Source organism: Pseudophryne corroboree, chromosome 8 (genome assembly GCF_028390025.1).
Source record: "Pseudophryne corroboree isolate aPseCor3 chromosome 8, aPseCor3.hap2, whole genome shotgun sequence".
NCBI lineage: Eukaryota > Metazoa > Chordata > Amphibia > Anura > Myobatrachidae > Pseudophryne > Pseudophryne corroboree.
Window position 1 is genome coordinate 244,324,485 of NC_086451.1, and position 20,461 is coordinate 244,344,945.

At 47.0% G+C, this 20,461-nt stretch overlaps 1 protein-coding gene across 2 annotated transcripts in view; it reads left to right on the forward strand.

Moving 5' to 3' along the window:
• TAF1 (TATA-box binding protein associated factor 1) overlaps window positions 1-20,461 on the forward strand; it is a 298,119-nt gene that overhangs the window by 17,507 nt on the left and 260,151 nt on the right. For both annotated transcript variants that reach the window (XM_063937154.1, XM_063937155.1), the window contains exon 2: window positions 19,614-19,731. In XM_063937154.1, the coding sequence (XP_063793224.1) occupies window positions 19,614-19,731 (118 nt within the window). The remainder of the gene's footprint in view (window positions 1-19,613; window positions 19,732-20,461) is intronic.

Sequence of the window (20,461 nt, forward strand, 5' to 3'; positions counted from 1 at the left end):
TCACCAGGCTTATCTCAGACTTGTGCTGCTGGACTGTCACTACCAGTTCCAGGATCTGCCGTTTGGCCTCTCCACGGCACCAAGGGTGTTCACCAAGGTCATGGCGGAGATGATGCTACTCCTCCGCAAGAAGGGTGTGAACATAATTCCTTATCTGGACGATCTGTTGATAAAAGCGTCTTCCAGGGAGAAGCTTTTACAGATTATTGCTCTCTCAACTCAACTACTCCAGGACCATGGATGGATCCTGAATCTTTCAAAGTCACATTTGGAGCCGACAAGGAGACTATCCTTCCTGGGGATGATCCTCGACACGGAAATACAGAGGGTGTTTCTGCTGGAGGAGAAAGCATTGGTGATTACAAGCAATGGTCCGGGATGTCCTGAAGTCTGCCCGGGTATCGGTTCATCAGTGCATTCGCCTTCTGGGAAAGATGGTTGTCTCCTATGAGGCTCTACAGTACGGAAGATTTCATGCACTGTCTTTCCAACTGGATTTTCTGGACAGATGGTCGGGATCTCATCTTCACATGCACCAGAGGATAAGTCTGTCGCCAAAAAGCCAGTACTCCCTGTCGGCTCCTCTGGTGGCTGCAAACTTATCATCTACTAGAGGGCCGCAGGTTCGGGATTCAGAATTGGATCCTCCTAACCACGGATGCAAGTCTCAGAGGTTGGAGAGCAGTCAGCCAAGGGGAAAACTTCCAAGGAAGGTGGTCAAGTCTGGAATCCATCCTTCCGATAAACATTCTGGAACTAAGGGCCGTGTACAACGGTCTTCTGCAAGCGGCACATCTTCTGAAAGATCAGGCCATTCAGGTTCAGTCGGACAATGTAACGACAGTGGCCTACATAAACCGACAAGGTGGAATGAAGAGCAGAGCTGCAATGTCAGAGGTAACAAGAATTATCTTCTGGGCGGAAAAGCATGCAGTGATGCTGTCAGCAACCTTCATTCCGGGAGTGGACAACTGGGAAGCGGACATCCTCAGCAGACACCGATCTCCATCCAGGAGAGTGGGACCTCCACCCAGAGGTGTTCGCAGAGGTGACAAGTCTTTGGGGTGTACCTCAAATAGACATGATGGCCTCAACAAGAAGCTTCGGAGGTACTGTTCCAGGTCGAGGGACCCACAGTGGCGGTGGATGCCCTGATAACTCTGTGGGTGTTCTAGTCAGTGTATGTGTTCCCTCCACTTCCACTCATCCCAAGGATTCTCAAAATGATCAAAAGAACAAGAGTTCAGGCGATCCTCATTACTCCGGACTCGCCAAGAAGGGCTTGGTACGCGGCTCTTCTGGAGTTATTGCTGGAAGATACGAGGCCTCTTCCTCTTCGAGATTACCTTCTGCAACAGGGGCCGTTCGCTTATCAAGACTTACCACGGTTACGTTTGACGGCATGGAGGTTGAATGCCAGATCTTAGCTCGGAAGGGCATTCCGAAAAAGGTCATTCCTACCCTGATACAGGCTAGGAAAGGAGTAACATCTAAACATTACCATCGAATTTGGAAAAAGTATGTGTCTTGGTGTGAATCCAAGAAGTTTGCTACTGTGGAGTTTCAACTGGGGCAGTTTCTCCTCCCTCTGCAAACAGGTGCGAATGTGGGCCTACATTTGGGCTCCATAAAGGTCCAGATTTCGGCCTTATCCATTTTCTTCCAGAAACAATTGGCTGTCCTCCCTGAGGTTGACTTTTTTTTTTTTTGAAAGGGGTTCTGCATATCCAGCCTCCCTTTGTGCCTCCTACGGCACCTTGGGATCTTAATGTGGTGCTGCAGTTCCTGCAGTCGGATTGGTTTGAACCTTTACAGGAGGTTGAGGTTAAGTTTCTTACTTGGAAGGCGGTCACACTATTGGCATTGGCATCTGCTAGACGTGTTTCGGAATTGGGGGCATTGTCCTTCAAGAGCCCCTACTTGTTTTTCCATGAAGATAGAGCTGAGCTCAGGACGTGTCAGCAATTTCTTCCGAAGGTTGAGTCTGCATGTCATATCAACCAACCTATTGTGGTCAGTGATCGCGCTGAGCCCAACAAAAAGTGGGTCCCAGGGACCCCTCACTTTTAAAAATTGGGGTCCTACCTGTCCTCCTCCGGGTCCCATCGGAATCAAGGTTTTTATTAATGATTCAAATATAAAACCAGATAGTTGGACACTACAAAAGTGTTGCAACGGGGTAGGAGGTGACTATGCTGCTTGACTGTTTAGCAAACAGGACACTGCACCAGATCTGTAATTAGACATTTTGGTGCACTCTGGCAGAAAGTGAATTGTTGCCACCCATAAGAAAAATAGTAGACAGTGCGCGCCGAAGGCGCGCAGCAAAATTTTAGGGGCGCTGGTTCGTGGGGAGGGGGCGTGGTCACATACTAGTGCCAATTCACATTACACCACAGTAATGCCGCTTATACATACTGCACCATATAGAACCTCCTATACACACTGCACCATATAGAACCTCCTATACACACTGCGCCAGGTAGAACCTCCTATAAAAATTTTAGGGGCGCTGGTTCGTGGGGAGGGGGCGTGGTCACATACTAGTGCCAATTCACATTACACCACAGTAATGCCGCTTATACATACTGCACCATATAGAACCTCCTATACACACTGCACCATATAGAACCTCCTATACACACTGCGCCAGGTAGAACCTCCTATACACACTGCGCCAGGTAGAACCTCCTATACACACTGCGCCAGGTAGAACCACTTATACACACTGCGCCAGGTAGAGCACGTTATACATATTGCGCCAGATAGAGCACGGTATACACTTTGGACAAGGTAGAGCACTTATACACATAGGAATATGCTGATAAGAGATTAAACAAAAAAAAAGTTTTCCTTTATTTCTAGCCCATTCACTTGACCCCACTACAGAAGACATAATTCCAGTTGACAATGGAGTGATACGGCTTAGATTGGGAGAAGACTGGCATATACCCATTATTAGGCAACCAATGACTTCACATCTGAACCTAAAAGTTCCAGAGGCTGACACTTATTGTATCATCATCGAGGCCGGTATATAATGCTGGGACTTATGGTCCCATGGTACGTTGTGATGGGACTTATGGTCCAATCACCCCTGCTGGCACATCATGCTGGGACTTTTGGTCTCCTCACACCCCCTAGCACGTCATGCTGGGACTTATGGTACCACATATCTTAATTGCTGTCCCTCCCAGGAGTCTAACGGAACATTCTTAGCAGACAGACAGGCGCGTCCCCTCATTGAGCAGAGGGCTCAGGGTCACTCACTTGCTGGTGAGTCCATCTCCGGCCCAGGTGAGCTGCTGCATAGAGAGACGATCATCCAGTACATAGCAGGTGCCCCCGGTGATCAGGTAATCCGCCATCATGCACCGTTTTCCATATGGATTCAATACACACACACACATACCATAACTGAGCATCTCTTGATTCCATGCTCACACCATATAAGTGAGCATTTCTGGAACACACTCTCTCACACACACACACACGCACACTCACTCACACACACTCTTTCTCTCACTGAATTTCTGGATTGCATACATACACGGGAGAGCTGTGACACAACTGGGCTCCTTCCTGTCCCGGCGGTTGCTAGGACGCTGTCATGGCAACGCGCCAGAAGACGTGCCCGGGGAGCCGGGGGTTAACTCAGTTTGTTGTGACCAGCGCGGTCCCTATGTAAGGATAGGCGGCTGGCGCCACAGCCCCCAAGTGAATCCGGGTCCGGTGCAGAGCAGAGCGGAGGGAGAGGGAAGAGAAGGGAGGGAGATCACATGCTCCATGGTCTCCTCCCTTTCCTCTGCAGTTGGAGAGCAGAAATGATTGACGGCACAGGACAGCGCTGCTCATTGGTCAGAGCGCGTCCTGAGGGACCCTGCATTTTTTTATTTTTGAGTCCCCACCGGCATTATGGGGTAAAATACGCGTTATAGCGCGTATTTGCGAACACTGGTGGTGCCAGTGGCTACTGACTCCTCAAAGTCCTTGGATGTTGTACGGGCTTTAAAGATTTATGTGAAGGGAACTTCTCGTCACAGAAAGTCGGACGCTCTGTTGGTCCTTTATGATCCCAACAGGCTTCTAAGCAGACGATTTCTTGCTGGATCAGGTGTACTATCCAGCAGGCTTATTCTATGGCAGGATTGCCGTGTCCAAAATCTGTTAAGGCCCACTCTACGTGTAAAGTAGGTTCTTCCTGGGCCGCTGCCCGGGGTGTCTCGGCTACAACTTTACCAAGCGGCTACTTGGTCAGGATCAAACACCTTTGCTAAGTTCTACAAGTTCGATACTTTGGCCTCTGAGGACCTAAAGTTTGGTCAATCTGTTCTGCAGGAGCCTCCGAGCTCTCCATCCCGTACTGGGAGCTTTGGTACATCCCTGTGGTACTAATGTGGAGCCCAGCATCCTCTAGGACGTAAGAAAAATAGGATTTTAATTACCTACCGGTAAATCCTTTTCTCGTAGTCCGTAGAGGATGCTCGGCGCTCGCCCATTGCTTCGTTTTCCTGCATTTGTTACTTAGTTAAGTACTGCATTATTACTTGGTTAAGTATTGTTGTTCAGCCGTTGCTGAATTGTTTCAAACTGATTAGTTTGGTTTTCTGTTGTCATGTGTGAGCTGGTGTGAATCTCGCCACTATCTGTGTATTTCCTTCTCTCGAAGTATATCCATCTCCTCGGGCACAGTTTCTAGGCCGAGTCTGGTAGGAGAGGCATAGAGGGAGGAGCCAGCCCACACTATTAAATTCTTAAAGTGCCCATTTCTCCCAAGGGACCCGTCTATACCCCATGGTACTAATGTGGACCCCATCATCCTCTACGGACTACGAGAAAAGGATTAACAGGTAGGTAATTAAAATCCTATTTTCTATAGATCAGGCACGGTACCAAAGGATTGGCGTATAGCTGAGGCAGTGTCGTTATTTAAAAAGGGAACTAAAAATAATCCTGGCAACTATAGACCGGCCAGTTTAACCTCCTATAGTTGGTAAAATATTGGAAGGAATTTTGAGGGATATCATAAAGGATTATCTGCAGACTACTAAGATTATTAGCAAAAGTCCGCATGGGTTTGTGAGGGACAGATCGTGTCAAACTAACTTAATTAGCTTCTACGAGGAAGTGAGCAATAATCTTGACCAGGATGTGCATAGGTGTGCGCAGGGGGGGTGCCTGGTGCGCACAGGCACCCCCTAATGTCTGGCACCCCGATCTCACATGCCGCCTGCAGCGATCGCCGAGCAGGCTGATTACTGTCCCCTCTGCGCTGCACCCTGTCAGGACTGCATTACTGACCGGACGCCTGGGTTAATCAAGGGTTCCACTGGCTTTCAAACTCCCGGCTCCACCTCCATGTACAAAAACAGTGTGATGTGACGTGATTACGTCATGCTGCTCGTACACCCACCCGTCACACCCGCCACACGGCCACCTCTCTCCTTCTTTGCTATGCCAACGCCAGCCACTGATGAGGATCAGCATGCAGCCAGCATTCCTCTTAGGAAGACAAATTCAATACTGGCAGGCGGTCGGCAGCAACATTGACACGTCACTCGTTTTTCCAGCAGCAGCAGTACTAGTCTGCGACTGTTAGTGTCAGCGAGTGACTGACTTGTAAGTAAGCTGCTGCAGCTGGGGAAAGAGAGGGGGAGCCAGACCAGGCTGAGGAGGAGCAGTGTAATTGCAGTGAGTGCCATCAGGGGTGTTTGGTGCACACATCAACATCTGACAATGTATCTGCTTTATTAGGATTGGTACAAGGGTGGATATTTTATATTGCGTTGACCGTCAATAGATGGTGCTACACACACCCCTCCAATGGTGCACCCCCTAATAAAATGTGCTGCGCACGCCTATGAGGTTGTGGTCTATTTAGATTTTGTGAAAGCCTTCGATACAGTGCATCACAGGAGACTGATCATCAAATTAAAGGAGCTTGGCCTAAGAAGTACTATTTGTACATGGATAAGTAACCGGCTGGATAACAGTGTACAACGAGTATTGGTGTTTGGGATGTAATCCAGCTGGTCACCAGTAGTCAGCGGAATACCACAAGGGTGCGTACTCGCCCCGCTACTGTTCAATATATTTATTAATGATCTAGGAAAAGGCCTGGAAAGCACAGTGTCAATCTTTGCAGAGGATACTAAACTGTGTTAGGTAATTAATTCGGAAATTGATGTGGAGTCTCTACAGAATGACTTGCTTAAATTTGAAACCTGGGCGTCTAAATGGAAAATGAGATTCAGTATAGAAAAATGCAAAGTTATGCATTTTGGGATAAAAAATAAACTTGCATCCTACACATTAAATGGGGAAAATATAGGGGTAACAGTAGTAGAAAAAGATTTGGGGGTGCTCATAGATAATAAGCTTAACAGTACACAATGTCAAAATGCAGCAAAGAATGCAAGTAAGGTGCTTGCATGCATAAAACAGGGTATTGAGACCAGGGACGAGGATATAATCCTGCCACTGTACAAATCATTGGTACGTCCGTACCTGGAATAGTGTGTTCAATTTTGGGCATCACTGTATAAAAAAAGATATCGGGGAACTCCAAAGAGTTCAAAGGAAAGCTACTAAATTGTTTAAAGAGTTAGAGGCACTGGAGTACGAGGAAAGGCTTACTTGGTTAAATATGTATATGTTAGAATAGAGGCTTCTTAGAGGAGACATTATTAATATCTTCAAATATGTAAAGGGTCATTACAAGGACTTAGCAGGGGATTTGTTTATTAAAAGAACTCTGTATAGGACACGTGGGCACTTGCTGAGGCTAGAAGAGAGAAAATTCCATACACAACGTAGGAAATGGTGCTTCACAGTAAGGGTAATAAAGATTTGGAACTCCCTGCAGGAGAAGGTAATAATGGCGGACTCTGTAAATGCATTTAAAAACGGTTTGGACAAATTTCTAACTGAAAAAAGTATCCAAGGCTTATAGCATTTAATATATTGACATTAATTATCTGGGAGTGATACGAATTATAGTTAATTGGTACTAAACCATTACTTCATCAGGTACATTATAAGGTGCACAGCTTAATGCAGAATACAGGTTGAACCCGATGGACATTTTGCCTCTTTTCAACCTCATTAACTATGTTACTATGTTACTAGTCTTAACAAATATTGTATGTGCATCTAAGTAAAGGATACCTTTCAGAGAAATAAAGAAATCAAATAAGGAGAAGGAAGGGGGAATAAAGTAAGAAAAGAAATGGTGAATAGAGGGGAAGGGGAAAGTGGGGTGGGGTTAGAGCACTGAGCATAGGCAGGAGGGGATATCAGCAGACACTATGGTGGAATATATTGGCATTAATGCATTCTAACTTGTTATGTTCAATGATAAATTGTAGAAATTCATGTTTAATGTATGGACTGAGCACTTATGGTGGGAATTAAATTGTTTTTGGGTGCCCGATGGGCGATATTCAATTGTTTTGCAAAAGGGGCGCATGTGCCGCAGTCGCCTATTACTTATCGCTTAGCTCACGGAGTTTTAAATGTGGAAAGTGGCTAAATCCATTAAAAATACTAGGCATGCTATCTTTGGGTGCACAAAAGCCTGACTTTGCAATCATAAATAATGAGCACCATCTGCAAAACAAGTAAATATCTGCCATCTGGAGCCCATTACTTAGAATTGAACACCCCGCGTTCCCCCCAATAAGTCTGTTATGGTGTTCTGCCCAGTGTCTCCAAGCTCAAGTCCTCTGCCAACTACTCAGTGCAGACTGGTCTACAGTGCGGGATCAGGGAAATTGTCTGACCCAACCCCGCATGTGTTGCAGCAGCATGACCACACATACCCAGAAGTAAGTGGTTCCAGCTGCTGGTGGTTGGAGCCTGGAAGTAGCAGTTCCAACTGCAAGTGTAGGGGTCTGATGGTTACAGTTAGTTACCAACTCACAATTTCGTGGTTGGAGCAAGTAACAAACCTGGGCGCTCCTGATGAGTGATGTCAAATGGTCACAGAGAATTTTTGCAAAACATAAATCACTTGTTAACTATCTATTCGATAATCTTAGCTGATCCTTAGTAAAACTAGACAGAGGCATCACTATGGCGGGTGATTCATATTGCACCTGGGTTGAAGGGGTGACACCAAATGCCAGCTCCATCGTAGAGCCATGTGCTGCACTCTGACATTATTATCATGTCACAGAGTAGGAGTGAGCAGTGCAGAGGGTGTCCCCGGGGGTAGTCCAGCATCTCCAGGAATGCTTGGCACATCCCCTGAGTGATGAAAACCAGTTTGAACCACAAGACCATGTCCTCTTTTGGGAGTTTCTTTTGCAGCACCAGGTGTCACCAGACCAAGGGCACCACTGAAATTAGACTCGTACCCTTGTGGGCAGACTTTCTATTGGAATGGTAATTTGAGAACGTTAGACTGGAAAACAGGGTCTTTAGGGGGGGAAGTCAATTGTTCTGGGCGTCTAATTGACCCGTGTAAACTGGACTTTTTAGATGCCCAAACAATTGTAACTATTACATTGTTTGGTAGTGTTCACTCTAGGATTTTTTTAGGGCAGGGTGCTGATCATTGAGGAGGCACATTTTTATTTTGAAGGGCACATTTCTCTGACGTCCTAAGTGGATGCTGGGACTCCGTAAGGACCATGGGGAATAGCGGCTCCGCAGGAGACTGGGCACAACTAAAGAAAGCTTTAGGACTACCTGGTGTGCACTGGCTCCTCCCACTATGACCCTCCTCCAGACCTCAGTTAGAATCTTGTGCCCGGCTGAGCTGGATGCACACTAGGGGCTCTCCTGAGCTCCTAGAAAGAGAGTATATTTTAGGTTTTTTATTTTACAGTGAGATCTGCTGGCAACAGACTCACTGCAGCGAGGGATTAAGGGGAGAAGAAGCGAACCTACCTAACTGGTGGTAGATTGGGCTTCTTAGGCTACTGGACACCATTAGCTCCAGAGGGATCGACCACAGGACCCGACCTCGATGTTCGGTCCCGGAGCCGCGCCACCGGCCCCCTTACAGAGCCAGAAGCAAGTCAGGAGACTTCCCTACACAAAAATATTCTGGAACTAAGGGCCATTTACAATGCCCTAAGTCAGGCTAGACCCCTGCTTCAACACCGGCCGGTGCTGATCCAGTCAGACAACATCACGGCGGTCGCTCATGTAAACCGACAGGGCGGCACAAGAAGCAGGATGGCGATGGCAGAAGCCACAGGTATTCTCCGATGGGCGGAAAATCATGTGTTAGCACTGTCAGCAGTGTTCATTCCCGGAGTGGATAACTGGGAAGCAGACTTTCTCAGCAGACACGACCTCCACCCGGGAGAGTGGGGACTTTATCCAGAAGTCTTCCAAATGATTGTACACCGTTGGGAAAGGCCACAGGTGGACATGATGGCGTCCCGCCTCAACAAAAAGCTAAAAAGATATTGCGCCAGGTCAAGGGACCCTCAGGCGATAGCTGTGGACGCTCTGGTAACACCGTGGGTGTAACAGTCGGTGTATGTGTTCCCTTCTCTGCCTCTCATACCCAGGGTAATGAGAATAATAAGAAGGAGAGGTGTAAGAACTATACTCATTGTTCCAGATTGGCCAAGAAGAGCTTGGTACCCAGAACTCCAAGAAATGATCTCAGAGGTCCCATGGCCTCTGCCGCTCAGACAGGACCTGCTGCAGCAGGGGGCCTGTCTGTTCCAAGATGTACCACGGCTGCGTTTGACGGCATGGCGGTTGAACGCCGGATCCTGAAGGAAAAGGGCATTCTGGAGGAAGTTATTCCTACGCTAATTAAAGCTAGGAAAGAAGTGAACGCAAACCATTATCACCGCATATGGCGGAAATATGTTGCGTGCTGTGAGGCCAGGAAGGCCCCAACGGAGGAATTTCAGCTGGGTCGATTTCTGCACTTCCTACAGTCAGGGGTGACTATGGGCCTAAAATTGGGTTCCATTAAGGTCCAGATTTCGGCTCTATCGATTTTCTTCCAAAATAGAACTGACTTCACTGCCTGAAGTTCAGACTTTTGTTAAGGGAGTGCTGCATAGTCAGCCCCCGTTTGTGCCTCCAGTGGCACCGTGGGATCTCAACGTGGTGTTGGATTTCCTGAAGTTGCATTGGGTTGAGCCACTTAAATCCGTGGAGCTAAAATACCTCGCGTGGAAAGTGGTCATGCTGTGGGCCTTGGCGTCGGCCAGGCGTGTATCAGAATTAGCGGCTTTATCATGCAAAAGCCCTTATCTAATTTTTTTATATGGATAGGGCGGAATTGAGGATTCGTTCCCAATTCCTTCCTAAGGTGGTATCAGTTTTTCATGTGAACCAACCTATTGTGGTGCCTGCGGCTACTTGGGACTTGGAGGATTCCAAGTTACTGGACGTAGTCAGGGCCCTGAAAAATATGTTTCCAGGACGGCTGGAGTCAGGAAAACTGACTCGCTATTTATCCTGTATGCACCCAACAAGCTGGGTGCTCCTGCTTCTAAGCTGACGATTGCTCGCTGGATCTGTAGCATGATTCAACTTGCACATTCTGCGGCTGGACTGCCGCACTCTAAATCTGTAAAAGCCCATTCCACAAGGAAAGTGGGCTCTTCTTGGGCGGCTGCCCGAGGGGTCTCGGCTTTACAAATTTGCAGAGCTGTTACTTGGTCGGGTTCAAACACTTTTGCAAGAGTCTACAAGTTTAATACCCTGGCTGAGGAGGACCTAGAGTTTGCTCATTCGGTGCTGCAGAGTCATCCGCGCACTCCCGCCCGTTTGGGAGCTTTGGTATAATCCCCATGGTCCTTACGGAGTCCCAGCATCCACTTAGGACGTCAGAGAAAATAAGATTTTACTCACCGGTAAATCTATTTCTCGTAGTCCGTAGTGGATGCTGGGCGCCCATCCCAAGTGCGGATTGTCTGCAATACTTGTATATAGTTATTGCCTAACTAAAGGGTTATTGTTGAGCCATCTTTTGAGAGGCTCAGTTATATTTCATACTGTTAACTGGGTATAGTATTAAGAGTTATACGGTGTGATTGGTGTGGCTGGTATGAGTCTTACCCGGGATTCAAAATCCTTCCTTATTGTGTCAGCTCTTCCGGGCACAGTTTCCTAACTGAGGTCTGGAGGAAGGTCATAGTGGGAGGAGCCAGTGCACACCAGGTAGTCCTATAGCTTTCTTTAGTTGTGCCCAGTCTCCTGCGGAGCCGCTATTCCCCATGGTCCTTACGGAGTCCCAGCATCCACTACGGACTACGAGAAATAGATTTACCGGTGAGTAAAATCTTATTTTTTGATGTGACGCTTTGCGCACAAAGCATAGCGCATATTTTTATAGTTTTTGTACATACATTTTGCCCTTAGTAAATCATATACCCATGCATACATATAAGAAACCTGACATCTGCACTGAGATACATACTGTATATGTCCAGTCTTCTATGTGTTATAAAACAGAAAAGTTTTAAACAATGGGTTAAAATGTAGGGAAAAAATAAGTCTGTTCTACTAAAGGAAATACTGTAAGCAGTACATGCTCACTGCTTACCCTGTTCTTTCCCTCTTTATCAGAGTGCTGTGTCATTTACAGTGCCTCCTCTGCCATCCAGTTGGCTAAAGGATAGAAATTCTGTTCCAATTTCATAGGTGGGCAAAGACTAGACGACAACATTGTAACATGCACTCTGACTGTTGCATTCCGTATACAAGGGGGCAATTTATGGTCCTGCAGGGTGCACTGAAAAAGGGCAGGGTGCTTTTTCACATTTCAAAAATGGGCAGGGTGCAGCACCCTGCTGAAACAGCCTAGAAGGAACACTAGTTTGGGCGCACAAGCATGTCGTGCCCAAACAGACTGGGGTTTGCCGCCTAAAATGGCTAAACCCATCTAAACTCTAGCTATGGGCGTCCAAACTCCAGAGTTTGCACAAACTTTTCCTTGCCACCCCTGCTAGAAAAAAAAATAAGATTTTACTCACCGGTAAATCTATTTCTCGTAGTCCGTAGTGGATGCTGGGAACTCCGTAAGGACCATGGGGAATAGCGGCTCCGCAGGAGACTGGGCACAACTAAAGAAAGCTTTAGGTCACCTGGTGTGCACTGGCTCCTCCCACTATGACCCTCCTCCAAGCCTCAGTTAGGACACTGTGCCCGGACGAGCTGACATAATAAGGAAGGATTTTGAATCCCGGGTAAGACTCATACCAGCCACACCAATCACACCGTATAACTCGTGATACTATACCCAGTTAACAGTATGAATATAACTGAGCCTCTCAACAGATGGCTCAACAATAACCCTTTAGTTAGGCAATAACTATATACAAGTATTGCAGACAATCCGCACTTGGGATGGGCGCCCAGCATCCACTACGGACTACGAGAAATAGATTTACCGGTGAGTAAAATCTTATTTTCTCTGACGTCCTAGTGGATGCTGGGAACTCCGTAAGGACCATGGGGATTATACCAAAGCTCCCAAACGGGCGGGAGAGTGCGGATGACTCTGCAGCACCGAATGAGAGAACTCCAGGTCCTCCTCAGCCAGGGTATCAATTTTGTAGAATTTAGCAAACGTGTTTGCCCCTGTCCAAGTTGCAGCTCGGCAAAGTTGGAAAGCCGAGACCCCTCGGGCAGCTGCCCAAGATGAGCCCACTTTCCTTGTGGAATGGGCTTTTACAGATTTTGGCTGCGGTAGTCCAGCCGCAGAATGCGCCAGCTGAATTGTGCTACAAATCCAGCGAGCAATAGTCTGCTTAGAAGCAGGAGCACCCAGTTTGCTGGGTGCATACAGGATAAACAGCGAGTCAGTTCTCCTGACTCTAGCCGTCCTGGAAACATAATTTTTCAAGGCCCTGACTACGTCCAGTAACTTGGAATCCTCCAAGTCCCTAGTAGCCGCAGGCACTATAATAGGTTGGTTCAAGTGAAAAGCTGATATCACCTTAGGGAGAAACTGGGGACGAGTCCTCAATTCTGCCCTATCCATATGGAAAATCAGATAAGGACTTTTATATGACAAAGCCGCCAATTCTGATACACGCCTGGCCGAAGCCAAGGCCAATAACATGACCACTTTCCGCGTGAGATATTTTAGATCCACGGTTTTTAGTGGCTCACACCAATGTGATTTTAAGAAACTCAACACCACGTTGAGAACCCAAGGTGCCACTGGAGGCACAACCGGGGGCTGAATATGCAGCACTCCTTTTACAATGTCTGAACTTCAGGAACTGAAGCTAGTTCTTTTTGGAAGAAAATCGACAGAGCCGAGATCTGTACCTTAATGGAGCCTAATTTTAGGCCCATAGACACTCCTGCTTGTAGGAAATGCAGAAATCGACCTAGTTGAAATTCCTCTGTTGGGGCCTTTTTGGCCTCACACCAAGCAACATATTTTCGCCATATGCGGTGATAATGTTTTGCAGTTACATCTTTCCTGGCTTGAATCAGCGTAGGAATGACTTCCTCCGGAATGCTCTTTTCCTTTAGGATCCGGCGTTCAACCGCCATGCCGTCAAAACGTATCCGCGGTAAGTCTTGGAACAGACAGGGCCCCTGCTGCCGCAGGTCCTGTCTGAGCGGCAGAGGCCATGGGTCCTCTGATATAATTTCTTGAAGTTCTGGGTACCAAGCTCTTCTTGGCCAATCCGGAACCACGAGTATCGTTCTTACTCCTCGCCTTCCTATTATTCTCAGTACCTTTTGTATGAGAGGCAGAGGGAGGAACACATAAACCGACTGGTACACCCACGGTGTTACCAGAGCGTCCACAGCTATCGCCTGAGGGTCCTTTGACCTGGCGCAATATCTTTTATAGCTTTTTGTTGAGGCGGGACGCCATCATGTCCACCTGTGGCCTTTCCCAATGGTGTACAATCCTTTGGAAGACTTCTGGATGAAATCCCCACTCTCCTGGGTGGAGGTCGTGTCCGCTGAGAAGATCTGCTTCCCAGTCGTCCACTCCGGGAATGAACACTGCTGACAGTGTTAACACATGATTTTCCGCCCATCGGAGAATCCTTGTGGCTTCTGCCATCGCCATCCTGCTTCTTGTGCCGCCCCGTTGGTTTACATGGGCGACTGCCGTGATGTTGTCTGATTGGATCAGTATCGGCTGGTTTTGAAGCAGAGGCCTTGCCTGACTCAGGGCATTGTAAATGGCCCTCAGTTCCAGAATATTTATGTGTAGGGAAGTCACTTGACTTGACCAAAGTCCCTGGAAGTTTTTTCCCTGTGTGACTGCCCCCCAGCCTCAAAGGCTGGCATTCATGGTCACTAGGACCTAGTCCTGTATGCCGAACCTGCGGCCCTCTTGCATGGAATCTGCCGAATGGGATTGCTTCGTAGGAAGCTACCATTTTTTCCCAGGACTCGCGTGCAATGATGCACCGATACCTGTTTTGGCTTCAGGAGGTCTCTGACTAGAGATGACAGCTCCTTGGCTTTCTCCTCCGGGAGAAACACTTATTTCTGTTCTGTGTCCAGAACCATCCCCAGGAACAGTAGACGTGTCGTAGGAACCAGCTGTGACTTTGGACTGTTTAGAGTCCAACCGTGCTGTTGTAACACTTTCCAATATAGTGCTACCCCGACTAGCAACTGCTCCTTGGACCTTGCCCTTATAAGGAGATTGTCCAAGTACGGGATAATTAAAACTCCCTTTTTTCGAAGAAGTATCATCATTTCGGCCATTACCTTGGTAAACACCCTCGGTGCCATGTACAGTCCAAACGGCAGTGTCTGGACTTGGTAATGGTAATCCTGTACCACAAATCTGAGGTACTCCTGGCGAGGATGGTAAATGGGGACATGCAGGTAAGCATCCTTGATGTCCCGGGATCCCATGTAATCCCCCTCGTCCAGGCTTGCAATAACCGCCCTGAGCGATTCCATCTTGAACTTGAATTTTTTTATGTATGTGTTCAAGGATTTTAAATATAAAATGGGTCACACCGAACCATGCGGTTTCGGTACCCCAAACCGTGTGGAATAGTAACCCCGTCCTTGTTGAAGTAGGGGCACCTTGAGTATTACCTGCTGGGAATACAGCTTATTAATTGCCTCTAGCGCAGCCTCCCTGCCTGAGGGAGTTGTCGGTAAGGCATATTTGAGGAAACGGCGGGAGGGAGACATCTCGAATTCCAGCTTGTACCCCTGAAATACTACTTGAATGAAACAGGGATCCACCTGTGAGCGAGCCCACTGATCGCTGAAATTTTTGAGACGGCCCCCCACCGTACCTGGCTACACCTGTGGAGCCCCCGCGTCATGCTGTGGACTCAGAGGAAGCGAGAGAAGAATTTTGATTCTGGGAACAGGCTGACTGGTGCAGCTTTTTCCCCTCTTCCCATGTCTCTGTACAGAAAGGAAGCGCCTTTTACCCGCTTGCTTTTCTGAAGCTGAAAGGACTGTACCTGATAATACAGTGCTTTCTTAGTCTGTGAGGAAACCTGAGGTAATGGATACGAGGTCCCAGAGACCATCCCCAAATAATTCCTCACCCTTATAAGGCAGAGTCTCTATGTGCCTTTTAAAGTCAGCATCACCTGTCCAGTGACAGGTCTCTAATACCCTCCTGACAGAATGGACATTACATTCATTTTGGATGCCAGCCGGCAAAATATCCCTCTGTGCATCCTTCATATATAAGACGACGTCTTTAATATGTTTGACAGGGTCACCGACCACGCTGCAGCAGCACGATCTGCAGGTCTCAGTCTAGTACCTGAGTGTGTAAATACAGACTTCAGGATAGCCTCCTGCTTTTTATCAGCAGGTACCTTCAAAGTGGCCGTATCCTAAGACGGCAGTGCCACCTTTTTTGACAACCGTGTGAGCGCCTTATCCACCCTAGGGGATATTTCCCAGCGTAACTTATCCTCTGGCGGGAAAGGGTACGCCATCAGTAACTTTTTAGAAATTACCAGTTTCTTATCGGGGGGAACCCACGCTTTTCACACACTTCATTCATTCATCTGATGGGGGAACAAAACACTGCCTGCTTTTTCTCCCCAAACATAAAACCCTTTTTAGTGGTACTTGGGTTAATGTCAGAAATGTGTAACACATTTTTTATTGAAGGGATCAAGTCACGGATGTTCCTAGTGGATTGTGTATATGTCTCAACCTTGTCCACACTGGAGTCAGACTCCGTGTCGACATCTGAGTGAGCGGGCGTTTTTGAGCCCCTGATGGCTTTTGAGACGCCTGGGCAGGCGCGGACTGAGAAGCCGGCTGTCCCACAGCTGTTACGTCATCCACCTTTTTATGTAAGGAGTTGACACTGTCGGTTAATACCTTTCACCTAACGATCCACTCTGGTGTCGGCCCCACAGGGGGCGACATCACATTTATCGGCATCTGCTCCGTCACCATATAAGCCTCCTCATTAAACATGTCGACACAGCTGTACCGACACACCGCACACACACAGGGAATGCTCTGACTGAGGACAGGACCCCACAAAGCCCTTTGGGGAGACAGAGAGAGAGTATGCCAGCACACACCAGAGCGCTATATAATGTGGGGATTAACACTATAACTGAGTGAAATTTCCCCAATAGCTGCTTGTATATATAATATTGCGCCTAAATTTAGTGCCCCCCCCCTCTCTTTTTAACCCTTTGAGCCTGAAAACTACAGGGGAGAGCCTGGGGAGCTTTCTTCCAGCTGCACTGTGAAGAGAAAATGGCGCCAGTGTGTCTGAGGGAGATAGCTCCGCCCCTTTTCCGCGGACTATTCTCCCGCTTTTTTCTGTATTCTGGCAGGGGTATTTTCCACATATATAGCCTCTGGGGCTATATATTGTGGTATTTTTGCCAGCCAAGGTGTTATTATTGCTTCTCAGGGCGCCCCCCTCCCAGCGCCCTGCACCCTCAGTGACCGGAGTGTGAAGTGTGTGTGAGGAGCAATGGCGCACAGCTGCAGTGTTGTGCGCTACCTTGGTGAAGACTGATGTCTTCTGCCGCCGATTTTCCGGACCTCTTCTTGCTTCTGGCTCTGTAAGGGGGACGGCGGCGCGGCTCCGGGACTGAACACCAAGGACTGGGCCTGCGGTCGATCCCTCTGGAGCTAATGGTGTCCAGTAGCCTAAAAAGCCCAATCCGGCTGCAAGCAGGCGAGTTCGCTTCTTCTCCCCTGAGTCCCTCGCTGCAGTGAGCCTGTTGCCAGCAGGTCTCACTGAAAATAAAAAAAAACCTAAATCTATACTTTCTTTCTAAGGGCTCAGGAGAGCCCCTAGTGTGCATCCAACCTCGGCCGGGCACAAAATCTAACGGAGGCTTGGAGGAGGGTCATAGTGGGAGGAGCCAGTGCACACCAGGTGACCTAAAGCTTTCTTTAGTTGTGCCCAGTCTCCTGCGGAGCCGCTATTCCCCATGGTCCTTACGGAGTTCCCAGCATCCACTAGGACGTCAGAGAAATGTGTGCTCCGTGGTTGCTGGGCAACTGAACAATTGAATTGCTGCGTGTGTGTGTGTGTGTTAGGGTATATAAGTTTTGGGGACTGATGATGTGTATACCAATTAAACAAAAAACAAATCTGGACAAATGTCACAGACTTGTTAAAATCCGGCGCTAATAGTAAAAAATAATCAACTTAACTAAAACTAGTGTTAATTGGCAGCTGAGTAAAAACAATTTGCTAAATTGCTTGTGATTAGGATTAATAAACAGGAAAAAAAATTACTCTGCGCCAAGATACACTAAATCAAATCACAGTGGGGGTCATTCCGAGTTGTTCGCTCGCAAGCTGCTTTTAGCAGCTTTGTACACGCTAAGCCGCCGCCTACTGGGAGTGAATCTTAGCATATTAAAATTGCGAACGAAAGATTAGCAGAATTGCGAATAGACACTTCTTAGCAGTTTCTGAGTAGCTCCAGACTTACTCTGCTTCTGCGATCAGTTCAGTGCTTGTCGTTCCTGGTTTGACGTCACAAACACACCCAGCGTTCGCCCAGACACTCCCGCGTTTTTCCCAGAAACGGTAGCGTTTTTTCACACACTCCCATAAAACGACCTGTTTCCGCCCAGAAACACCCACTTCCAGTCATTCACATTACGATCACCAGAACGAAGAAAAAAACCTTGTAATGCCGTGAGTAAAATTCCTAACTGCATAGCAAATTTACTTGGCGCAGTCGCACTGCGGACAATTGCGCACGCGCATTAGCGACTATTCGCTCCGTTGCGACAAAAAAATAACGAGCGAACAACTCGGAATGACCCTAAGTGTGCAGTCTGTCATGTGTAGTAATTGACTCCGTAAGACTTCAGATATATGTAACCACTTTTATATTTGATCTGTTAAAAGTAACAAAATAGGACACACAAATAACATATACTTTGTAACAATTAGCTATTCTATATGAAAGCAATAAAAATAGTATACAATGTGTTTAAAACTAACTTGTTGGTTCTGGTTAGAATTATATTACTTAACACTGGCGTCCCAGTGTCTAATTAAGTGAAAAGTCCCGCAATGAAATAACAGTGTCTCTTGATAGCTAGCTTACAGGAATTAGTGTATAATTACCCATGTGCTGGTTCCTGGAATAATTAAATGCAGGGTCCGTTTTGTAGACTAATGCACATATACAGGTAATCTGTATGGTATGAAATTACCGTTCAAAAAGGCAAAGCACACACTGGTTGTTTAATTTGTCAGGAAGCCTCTAGGATTAATTCCACGTAGCGGGTATTAGACCTCACAGCGGAGGACAATGGCAGTTACCCGATGTAGGCAGGTGGAGTCCTGGATGTTATTGATTCGACTGTAGACAGCCGTGAGCGGTGATCAGCGGATGCCCGCCAGCTGAGATGACGGTAAAGAGCCGTAGACGGTAAACACAGTGGGAGACCGCCGGCTGGAAACAACTGCAGAAAGCCGTGAACGGTGATGTCAGCGGGTGATCGCCGGCTGGAGCGCCCGGCGTGCAGCGTATGGAGGTGTGCTGAGACTGTAGGGAGCCGTGAATAGGCTCAATGGGCAGGTTGAGCCAAAAGTCTTACTGAGTCAATTACTACACATGACAGACTGCACACTGTGATTTGATTTAGTGTATCTTGGCGCAGAGTACTCTTTTTTACTGATGATGTGTATGCCTAAATATTCTCTGTAAAAGAGCTGCAGAATGTGTGTGCTAAACAAAAATAGGCCAGTTGCCTGATGTTCATCTGATTGAAAATAATCAGCTCGCAACCATACATCCTGGTAAATGCTGATAAAAGATAATCATTATCTCTTGCGGAAGAATAATTCTAACAGTTGTAATGTCGGAAAAGCAGGTTTACTTGCTGTTTGGCCAGCATTATTGAGGTCTTATGTCTTGCATGTTATTATTACTATTGCGTTTCTCCCAGCTAGTAGTTTGTGTTTTCAAAACACTGATGTTATTGAGCCACTTGAAATACTGGGGCAGATGTATTTAACCTGGAGAAGGCATAAGGAAGTGATATGTGCAAGGTGATAAATGCACTAGCCAATCAACTCCAATATGTAATTTAACAGGAGCTGATTGGCTGGTGCATTTATCACTGGTTTATCACTTCCTTATGCCTTCTCCAGGTTAATACATCTGCCCCAGTGTATTTTAAAGAAAAATAAGAGAATGTGACTGGTTTTGTTTCTCTTTTAGGAGTCCAAGAAACACCTGGCAGGTCTGGGAGCTCTGGGACTTGGGAATCTTATTACAGAAATCACATCCAGTGTGGATGAGGCACCAGAGACAGATGGAGTCAACCTGGATGAGGATGGTAATGGCACGGATAGAGTATATTCTGAAATCGTCGGCAAGATAAATGTGTTCCTGGACATTTAAACAAACCTTTGTCCAATATCTTAATATACATGTATATTAATGTTTAATTTCAGATTGCTGTACCTGAATATGTGTGTGAGGGGATGGAGATTGCTGTAGAAATGTTTAATTTCACAATGTTTACTTTGTACAGAACTGCACACACAGTATAGGCTAACCACCAGGACACGTGTACTTCTGCCTCCACTTCCAGTCTACAAGGATACAGGCACTGAATACACTTAAAGAGCTGAGCAATTTAATTGACACTTCTTCCTTGTTATGTCCTGTCCGCAATGTAGCATGTAGGGAGGCTACGGTCAATTGGAGCCCCCCATTGGTATAACTTTCTGTCCCTTCTGTGTAGAGCAGAAGACAAGCACAGTGGGGCAGATGTATTAACCTGGACACGGCATAAGGAAGTGATAAACCAGTGGTATGTGCAAGGTGATACACGCACCAGCCAATCAGCACCAATATGTAAATGAACAGTTAGGAGCTGATTGCCTGGTGCATTATCACCTTGCATTTATCACTGGTTTTTCACTTCCTTATGCCTTCTCCAGGTTAATACATCTGCCCCAGTGTGTGTTTTTAGTGAGCCTATACAGTGAAATGAAGTGACTGCTTTCTTTATTCATAGAGACAGACGTCCAACTCTGCCAGAGTGTATTATCTGCACGTTC